Below are 10,653 nucleotides of genomic sequence, written 5' to 3'. Positions count from 1 at the left end.
AAGGAGGTGAGAGTTTTATGGTTAGAGTTATGGCAAGAGGCTGCTCAGGAAGGCTCTGTTGACATTCCTGTCTTCAGAGTCCTCCAGCCTTTTGCTCTTTCTCATGGATAAATCAGTTCTAATGGCCTCTGTGAGATGGGCAGAGGCATCCCAAGACCAGCTTAAAACAGAGACTCAGAGCAAGGATGGCAGTTTGTCTCTAACATCCTGGCTGTAATACAGGTAGTCTTCAAAATAAAATATTAATGGCCGACTTACATCAGATCCCGAAAATGGTACTTATGACCTGGATTTGAAGTACCAATAGATGCCCCTGGTCACGTGACTGCATTTTGAGTGCTCAGCAACTGCATTTATAGATGTTTGTAGTTTTGCACTGTCACATGATTGTGATTTGTGAAATTTTCCCCAGAAACTGGAATTTACTTTGATTTTCTGGCAAAAACCACCCCATAGTGAACAATAGATTTGTTTAATGACTGTCACAAAAAAGGTCATAAAATTGGGTGTGGTCATGTGATGTCTCACTTAATCACTGTCATAACTTTACAACCATAATTGGATGTTCAGTGCAAGCTCAGCGAGGTGCTGCCACATCCCAAGATACATCAGAGACTTCTAATTTAAGTCGAAAGTGACAAAATATATTTATTTGAAATGCAAATCCGAAACTCTCATTTATAAAATGGCTGGAGTTATTTAACCTTAATCTAAAGATGGACTGGAACAACGATTGAAATTGAAATGCAAAGCGATCATCATATGATCATGCTAGGCTTCAACTAATTCAGCTGGAGGAGAGAGAGAAGGACACAGAAATATTGAACTATTTTCAGCAAGACCAAATATAAACATTACGTTTCCAGGAAGGAAAAAAAAAATTATGTGGATGGACTCATGTCCATCGGAAATTAAAATCCATGATCTCTTAAATAATGAAGCTAATTATTACAGCAACTCTCAGCAGAAATGACTTAAGGATGAGATCATATAAACCACATTTCTCCTGTACTGCACATGGGCTTGCAATCTGATGATGACATGTTACCTGAATGTCCCTCCCCCCACTATTTATTTTTAAATAGGCATTACTATTTAGCAGCTATTTGGCATCATCAGTTGATATGCAGCAATTTTACAGCACTGTTTTGCAGTGTCTGACTGCAGTTACAACAGCAACTTTTTAAGGGGAAAAACTTGACTACAACTTGACTCAGAGTTGCATAATATTTTGTGAACAACTACAAAATAGTTGGCACTGAGTAACTTCTCTTTATGGCCATAAAATACTATCCAACAGATACTTTTCCAGGCATCTGACAATATCTGCTATCGCCATACAGTAGCAAGCAAGTTTACCTTACATGATAACTGGTTTGTGAAAGAATTCACTGTGCCTGTTCACTCATCAAACAAAACCGATAGTTTATATTTTGATTTTAAAATTTAGTTCCTTGGATTTGGGTAGATTTATTCTAATAATAGAAAATTATGTCTATATCTACAGATGGACATACTGTACATATGAGCAGAAAATGCAGATATTCTTGCATGCAATCACTAGTTATATGATCTATGTTCCAGCATCTTTCAGAGACAGGAATAACTGGAATGTGAGAAAACAAAAATCAAGATGCTCATGTGGAAAAATATATTAAGACAGAAAAATCCAATTCCTATTGGAGACAATGAAAATAAGCAGGAATTTAATACCTTATTACTATATAAATGTGGATGGCATATAATTCATTGTATGCCACTGCCGTGACATACAGGAAATCCTTATTGCACATTTACATAACTGCTTAGAATTCAATCTTTAATCAAAATATTTACCTACTGCTAAAGAAAGTATTTCAAATAAACTAAATTTGAGTATGTTTTAATTTACTGAAAGTATTTTTTTAATATATGAAAGTCAGTTTGGTGTAGTAGTTAAGGCATCATGTTAGAAACTGGAAGATGATGAGTTCTAGTTATGCCTTGAGCAAAAAGAAACTAAAAAACTTTATTTACAATAATGAATTGTGAAAAAGACATACATTGCATTTTTAGGGTCCAGAGTAAGTCTGTTTCAGTATAATTCAAATACATTATATCTATTTTAAAACTGTATCTTCACTTCTTTTTAATATATGTGTACCAAACAGACATTAAAGGGATCAAAATACCATATGGCAAAAATCATATATGGCAGCTGAGGCTTCAATGTTACCTTCCAAATGTAAAATAAAAAATAAAAAATCCTAATCAGTGTAAGCCATGTTCTGACCATGCATTGTTAAAGATCTCCCAGGATTTCTATACTACTTGGAAAGTATAGGAGTTGAAGTTAATACGTTTAGAGTATGGCTGGGATTTATGATAATTGATAAATCTGTCTGTAATTTTAACTGTGTGATGGTTGTTCAGAAGTAGCTGGACCTGATGTAGTTATACATAAACTGGTAGAACATGTTGGGATAAATTATATTAAAATTGCAGGTTAAACAAGGTGTTGCAAGTCTTAATTTTATAAGTCAAGTCAAATTAGCCAGCAGAAACAGCAGTTGCCAAAGTATTTCAGTACATTCTATTATTTTCTGTACAGCATAACCATATAACAAAATGTCAAATATTCCAAGTCAAAAGAAAGCAAGGTGAAGGTACATCTTTTTAAACTTGACAGTTCCGGGATTGCAGAATAATTTCTTAATTTATTACATACATTTTAGTTCAGAAGGAATGACTAGTATTTGATGTGTACCTTTGTTCTGAGCACGGGTCGTGGATTAAAATACTACTGTGTCATTAAGACATGCTAGTGCTTATGATTAGGGGCTGCAAACAGCTCAACAAGATAGAAGTTCCATTTTATATTAGCACATTCCAAAGACAGATTTAATAGTGATAAAATGCGAAAAAAAGCCTATGACTTGCTTGACATTTTGATTTTCACTACCTCAGGTACAGGATGCAATATTTACAGTGTAATAAAGTTAAAGCCTTCAAGCAAATTTTTGTAGCAAAAACCAGAATTGAGACATAAAGGTAGACCAACTTCAGAACAAGAAAGGAAAAAGAACAAGGAAAAAAAGTGAAACATTCCTATTACTGACCCAATTCTTCACTATAAACACTAGACTAAAAAATTCCAATTGCAAATAACAGGAGCTGAGGTTGTTGTTTTTTATTTGAGAAAAAGATTTTGAAAATATGGTTGCATTCCAAGTTTGGAATACTCTGATAAGACAAAAAGGATTGCCATGCCCAAATCCCTAATATTTGAAATCTTGTGACATGTTTGCAAATGTGAATGCAAACATTATATTTAAATTACCTTAACTGCAATAAACGTGTAGCATTTCATGTTTACATTTTAAAAACTTCATTTTGGACGAGTCATGACAAGTCTAAATATATACAATATAAGTAACATTGTCCTTCATATTTTCATAGCTCACTATCCACAGCTTCTAAAAGTCTTTCAACATATGTCAATACTTTAGAAGCAAGCATATATACAGTATATATATTATTAAAAACCACCCAGTAATGATAGATTCTATTCTCTTGTTTTCACAAGGTTATAGTTAGGAACATTATTTTGTCAAAGGAGAAAAGGGATTTTTTAAAATGATATATAAGTATATAGATATGCAAAGCAAATGCAAGTGTCAAGATGATATATGTTATGGTGACAGCACAACACAATCTTTCTGTTACATACTTGCACCTCAAGTGTCTGACCAAATACATAAATTGTGATTTTCTTTTCATGGTGCATATTATGTAATGCACTCCCATCCCACAATGCCTATGGAAGTTGCAATTAAGTTGCAATCATTACAATTTATCATTGCAATCACTAAACTGCAATCGTTGCAGTGCAAACCACTGTTTGGCTATTGGTTATTTTTTGGTCAAGTATATATTTGTGTTGCAGCTTCCATGAAAGATTGTCAAAAGCCTTTTGAATTAAAATTAATTTTCTGATGCACTATCTCTGAAATACTGTGCTGTGTGTTCTATGATAAAAAATGAATGCGCCAGGAAAAGTCAGGTGAAAATAATTAGTATTTTGTTTGGCTGCATCTTTAAGGTCAGAACATCAATCACTGTTCAGTGTGGATACTTACTTCACACTGTTGGAAGAAATATCCATCTGGTTCAGTTCCAAGTGGAGAGAAAGACATTGGAAACATGGAGGCTGATTGGAAAGATGGTTTATTAATGGACAGGATCACATGGGTTTGGGGTCCTGGGCAGCTGAACACATGGAGAGTGGTATTGGGCCTCTCTTGGGCCTTGCCCTTGAGCTTCCTGTTCTTTGTCAGGAAATATATTCTATTGGTTGTCAGCCTCCCAGGAGGCTATGCAGGGGTCATAGCTGAGGTTTTCTGAGATAAGTTTGGTTGAACCTTGCTGAGTGATGCAATGAAGGGGCTTGGTTGTGCTATGTGGTGAGCTCTGCTGATAATCCTATTATCTCCTGGAGGGTCATGTCTTAATCCCACCATCCTGGAGCTGAGGTCTTTTGTTTTGTAGATAGGCTGGCCCAGTCCTCAATGGGCACCAAATATCTGCTGGCCGCAGGGAGCTGCTCTTTGTCCTTTCTCCTTTTCTCATCCAGGGAAATATAATATTCTGCCTTTTTAATATTTCCTAGAATATTTCATTCTTCTAGGAAAGGAATGGGTGCTAACTATCTACATTAATACATGGAAAGTAGTTTAAAGGAATTATATGAAAATCAGATGGAATGAAATTCCATCTGACTTTATTATTTGCATTATTCACCCGATGAATAACTGATATTACATAGAAAGTTTCAGTAGTGTTTCCATGTGCCTTCATATAAAATACAGTTCTCAAAAGTACTGTTGTGACTAATATCAACCTGAACATTTCCAGAATATTTATTGCATCTGCACCAAAGTGCAGAAGTAATGGGCTTTTCATTTGTCATTATTTAGCTGGAAAAGGCCATCATCATTTTTCAAGTTATGGTCTCAGAAACAAAAGGTTCAATAAGGACTCATAAACTTTCAACACAAGTACAAAGTTGAAGAGACTGAAGTAACTCGTCCTGCTTTGAGGAAGATAATCTGGGGTTCACATTTCAAATTCAGGAAACCTTGTCTTTTCTGTCACTTCTTGTTTGGAATAGATCTCTCAGTCCATTGTCACAACAACATTATAATCTTAGATATTCAGAGGTGGTAATAATATAAAAGTGGTTAGAAATATTGACTGTATATTGGTTGACTTTTTTCTTAAGAGCTCTTGTAAAATGATTTGAAAAATCTATGTGCCAGTTTCTCAAAATGCAGTTCAAAAGCCTAGGCATAGCTTTAAAAGCCCAATTCAGATGCCATGTGCCAGAAGGGCAATTTGTTTATAAAAAGATTGTAGGATCATACATTTAGCTCCACTTTAAGATTGCATAACATCTCAGGCCCCTTTATATTCAGAATGAAAACTTGTTTTGGGATTTATTTCTATTTATTGAGGTTTTCTCCATAATGTAACACCCTGATGTGAAGATATAGACATATGATCTACAATCATACAGAATACTGAAAAAGAAATTAAGAGAGTCCTTCTTTTATTCTTAAAGGTAGGACATTACAAATCAGACAAACTGATCTTGTTCTGTAACTTCATTTTTTCCTGCTTTTCTCGATTACTTTTTGTTGCTGCTGAAAAAAATCAATTTAATAACGATTGAGTTTATGGTTACTAGGGGAAAAGGTATCATTTTTGTCTTAGTTCAAATCATAAAGAAAAAATAGATTTAATGTATGTAATAGTGGGAAGGAAACATTCTGATCCTTAATCATATAAGGAAATTAATGAACAGATTCTGACTTTTCAGATGAGAGGTTATTAGAGCTAACTCTGTTTTGTACTTGTTAATTACATACCAGGTGCAAACATGTTTGGTCACAGATTATCATCTTTTCAAAACACCTGAAACAGTTCTCTAAACAGTGTTATTGAACTTCTATAGCAGAAAGTTACCATCCAATGCCATCAACTCTTAGGATTGAATACAATTATTTTTGTGTTAATAGGCATATTATCAAACACTGGCCTACTGGATATTTTTATTCAGTTTCGATGAGTTTAAAAAAACCATTCATGAAATTATGCTCTTATTGCCTACCAAAAAATGTAACATAAATTTTAACACTTTTCAAAACTATAACCTTAGTTTTATTTATGAAAGTTGCACAATAATTATATAAAATTCTGATAGGATACATGTTAAGGAAGAATAGTAATCTGTAACAGGCCTGGGTCCATCACAGTCACTTGGGACAGTCATTCATACTGTAGCACTTGCATTAATAAACCCAGAATATTCTAAAGTTAACGATTTCTGAAACAAAACAAACTTTCCTCTTGCAAGCAGATTTAAGCACCTAATAGGAGTTCTGGCTGTCCAAAAGGTACATCTGCTATCCATCCACATTGTAATCTCAAGGTTTTTAAAACACTGAGAATCCCCAACACCATCAGCCACGCCAAAATAAAAGCTCTGCTGGAATCTAAAACATCTCCAAATCGGGATCCTGACAGCACACAGCGCTTTTGATGCAGACGTATTTCACAGTTCGAATAATGTCAGCAGACAAGCATGTTTTCACCTCCAGTTAACTGAGTCAAATGCCAGTTAACCGAGTCAAATGAAGTAACATCGAACGACCCAACTGTTCTCTTTATCTTTCGGTTGGCAGATAACCAGTCCTGAGATTGAGAGGACTTCTCGCAAGAATTAAAAAAAAAAATCACAATTCCCAAAAGAACTCAAAGACGATGTACTTCTAAGGAAGTGGTCCCAAAGGTGCTTTTCTTTTTTTCTTCAAAAAGCAACTGGCTTTTCTTAGTTGAACGGAAGAAGCTTCTTGGATGAGAAGCTATAAAAGTGTTTTTTTTTTTAAAAAAACCAAGAAAGTCTAGTTGCCTTTTGAAAAAACAAAACACCTTTTGAGACAAAAACGACCTTGATGATTGAGAATCCCCACGACGGGCTAAGGAAGCGCGAGGAGTAATTCACCAGATTCCCTCACCAGATTCCCCCCAGCAAGACTAAAAATGCATACCTATCACACGCATGTCTGTGTGCATAAACACATATGTACACAGAGACGCAGTCATGCATGTGTTATCTGTGTGAGTGCGCGCGTATGCATACATACACATACATCTTTTAAGAGCGTCCGCTCTGCTCTTAAGGCTAAAATATGCAGGTTTGTTGCTCTGACAGGAAAGATCCAAAGGAGTTCCAATCACGTTTGTTTTTTTTGCACTGCGCAGAAAACCGAGCGGCTCAGCTAGGCGGTCTACAACACCGCCTCCGGCCCCCGCGCGCCTCTTCTACCACACCTGGAACAGCGCACAAGCGGGAGAATCACGTCCCTTAAACCCCGCGAGGCGCGGGAAAGGCGGGAGCGAAACCCCACCCACCCTTCGCCCCGCCTCCTTGCTCCAAATGGCTTAGCGCGGCCTGCCAATCAAGAGAAATTATCCGCCCACAAACGCGCACGCCCCATGTGTGGAAGGGGCAGCGTTTAAGATTAGCGGACTGGGGTGAAGGGAGGGGGAAGAGAGGGAGCGAGTCTGCGCGTGCGCCAGGAGGGAGCTGTTGGGGGGGTGGGGACAGATCAAAAAAAAAAAAAAGAGGGAGGGGGGGAGGTGGAGAAGAAACAAAAACAATCGCTCGAGCGCCGCCATCTTGGCTCGCTTCTCTCCACCACGCAAGTGAATGGGTAGCTATGAAATTACCACAGGGGAGCGGCAAGGGACGGAGGGCTACTCAGCGCTACCAGCCGGGCCTGCGCGACGATAAAAGCGGCGCTTTCCCTTTCCTTCTGTTTGCCTTCGGTTTCCGCCGCCGCCTCCTCGAGGGAAGAAAATCTCGGCAGGGCCCTTCCTTTTTCTCGCCGGCGGCTGTTCAACTTCGCTACCCAGAACTCAAAGTTGGGCTTAGCCGCCTTATCTCCGACGCCTCCGCCAGCCAAGAGACCGAAGGGTTGGACCTCGGAGCCTCGGGCTTTTCGCAGCCTGGGAGGAAGAGTTAGGAGGAGGAGGAGAAAGGCGAGGGGCTCCTCGACCGCTTGCCTGCCCGCCCGCCTGTCCTCCCTCCGTTGTTCTCGCTGCACGGGCTAGTCTGGTCTACGCTGCATAGGGAGGCACAACGAGGGGAGAGGGAAAAGGCGAGCGAGGATTGACCGGGCTCCGTGCCCTCGCCCGCCCCGTTCTCATCCACTCGCTGCGGGCGTGAAGAAAAGGGGGGAGGAGGAAGAGGAGAAGAAGAAGGAGGAAAAAGGGAGGCGAAGCAAACAAAAACCAAGTTGGACCGCCGACGAAGAAGAAAAATAAAAAACCCGCCTGCCTCCAAACCGATCGAAGGGTGGTGGTGGGGAGAAAGGGGGGGGCAACCTTGGTGGTAAACGGTGAGCCGGTGAAGGTTGAGAGCGGAGGGAGGGCCAGCCGACAAACGCCTCGACGAGCTTGAAGAGGGTTTTGTTGCTTGTGGAGAACAGATTTTATTTAACCCGCCAGCTTGGCCGCTCCAAAAAGACCGATATATCCTTGTTTGATCTCAGAGTTTCTCAGAGCATTCGCTTCACCTGCTTTTATTTGAGACGTTTTTATGCTTAACTGCTTCAGGAAACCTCTTGGAAGGGTTTTTTTTTTAATAGATTTTTTTTTAGAACCGTGAAAAGAAAAATCACTTTGTAACATCTGGAAAGAGCATCGCCTCCTTCCCACCCACCCTCCCTCCCTCCCTCATTTTTGTGCGATTTCAAATACCAAATACAAAGGCGGTTTTTAAGTGTAGTTCGGCCACTTGAATAATGGGGGAGTTCTTTTAAGAGTTGGGGAGAAGCCTGGAATCTCTCGGGCAAATGAGAAAAAGACCGTGAAAACAAACGGATGGAATAAACAAGGGAAGCATTTTCCTAGTCTCTAGAGGACTCCATTCCTTCCTTACATGTGTGATTTTACAGAGGACTGATTACCTCTTATTTCTGCTCTCTTGTTTGCTCTCAGCATTTGTTAATAGGAAACACCAGTGTTTTACAAATTGGTTTCCTATTGGTTGTTACGTCGAAGTCATATTTATTTTGACACTTGAAACGAAGACGAAACTATTTCTCATCCAGATACTACATTGTGTAAAAGCAGTGTGAAGACAAGAGTATTGTTTACTAATATTTGTGCGCCTTGCCTGTTTCCAGGACACATGGGAAATACGATTTGACACGAGAAAATACAGTGTGCTTCAGGACAATTATTAGTTTTAACATTCAACTACTTCATTGTTGAATGTTCATCTTTTAACTTGGATAGTTAACATCCTCTTATGAATTGGATTTTTTGCCATTGTTAGAGCAGAAGCCAAATGATGTGTTTCCAAATGTACTGGAGGGTCTATTGAATAAGAGCTAGAGAGACTATATTATAGAAGCTGAATTTCATTCTTATGGATGCATTATTTTCCAAATACATTATTATCATTTTGAGGAAGTGACAGACGGATTTTCGTATTTGTAAGATCTCAGAAACTGGATATAGCATTTCCCCCCCATTGATTCTAACAGTTTGGAAAATGGGAGCTGCTACAAAGCTGGTGTTTGCTGTTTTTCTTATATCTTGTTCTTCAGGCAAGTATATGCTTTTTTCACTATTAGTTCATAATATAACAATAACAATATAACTGGATTCAAATGTAGATTTACATTTTTCATGCTACTTTCAATTAAGTAATTATTGTTGCAGAAATATAATAAAGTTGAGTATTACTTCAAACGAAGTATTGAATCAAGGTTTATAAACCACCTCTGCAACCTAGTAATTTCGAGGATTATACAATAAAGCCAAAATGTTTTCAAGTTTATAGTAATTATTTTTTTTTATATTTATAAAATTTTAAATGAACTATGAAAATGTGTATTATTAGAATATAATTTCATTTGGGTTTTGAATTTTTAAAAATAATATTGGGGAGTGAATATAGTAATAAACCCTGAGTTATTCAGCAGAAAATCTGCATTTTAAATAAATTTATAGTTTCGGGGAAGTACTTCCCTGGGTAGCAACTAGTTGTTAGACTTACTGTTTTCTGGGCAAAGCTATTCAAGGATATAATCCCCTGGGTTGTCTCTTCATTGTTTAGAAAGTAATATATGATCTGTTTTTATTTCATTTCCAGAACAGTTCTGAGTTTTAATAGAAAACTATTAATGAATTGATATACATGGTTATGATTTCTTATTACATATCTGGTAGTAAGAGCCCTGTGTAAGATTCTGCTGAATGGTACGCTTCTCTTGTGGTTATTAAATGGATGCAGTCTAGTCTTGTGTCTGTAATGTTATTGATCTGTTCTGTGTGGGCTGACTGCTGTGAAATGGCGATCACTAAACGATTGAACAAGCTGAAGTTTGCTTAAAAGAGAAAAATGGCTAATCTTGGTTTTGGATAATAATTCTGACAAAGTTATAGTGGATTTTAAATAAGGTGATATTAATAACTGTAATGGTAGTAAACTTGGAACTCTCATACTAGTAAACTTGTAACCATTTTAGTTTCTGGTAAAATATCCGTTAAGATACAGTACCACATTCTTCAGTTGCTTTTTGACAGTAACATTTGAGGTTT

At 37.7% G+C, this 10,653-nt stretch overlaps 1 protein-coding gene across 1 annotated transcript in view; it reads left to right on the top strand.

Annotated features, from left to right (window-relative positions):
• The first annotated feature begins 7,678 nt into the window (after positions 1-7,678).
• The window catches only part of ACVR2A (activin A receptor type 2A), a 66,246-nt gene continuing 63,271 nt past the window's right edge, over positions 7,679-10,653 (top strand). Inside the window, exon 1 of the mRNA XM_058193255.1 lies at positions 7,679-9,656. Coding sequence (XP_058049238.1) covers positions 9,602-9,656 — 55 coding nt within the window. The 5' untranslated portion in view covers positions 7,679-9,601. The remainder of the gene's footprint in view (positions 9,657-10,653) is intronic.

The sequence above is a fragment of the Ahaetulla prasina genome, chromosome 1 (genome assembly GCF_028640845.1).
Source record: "Ahaetulla prasina isolate Xishuangbanna chromosome 1, ASM2864084v1, whole genome shotgun sequence".
NCBI classification, from domain to species: Eukaryota; Metazoa; Chordata; class Lepidosauria; order Squamata; family Colubridae; genus Ahaetulla; species Ahaetulla prasina.
This window is presented reverse-complemented; position numbering and strand designations above follow the sequence as displayed.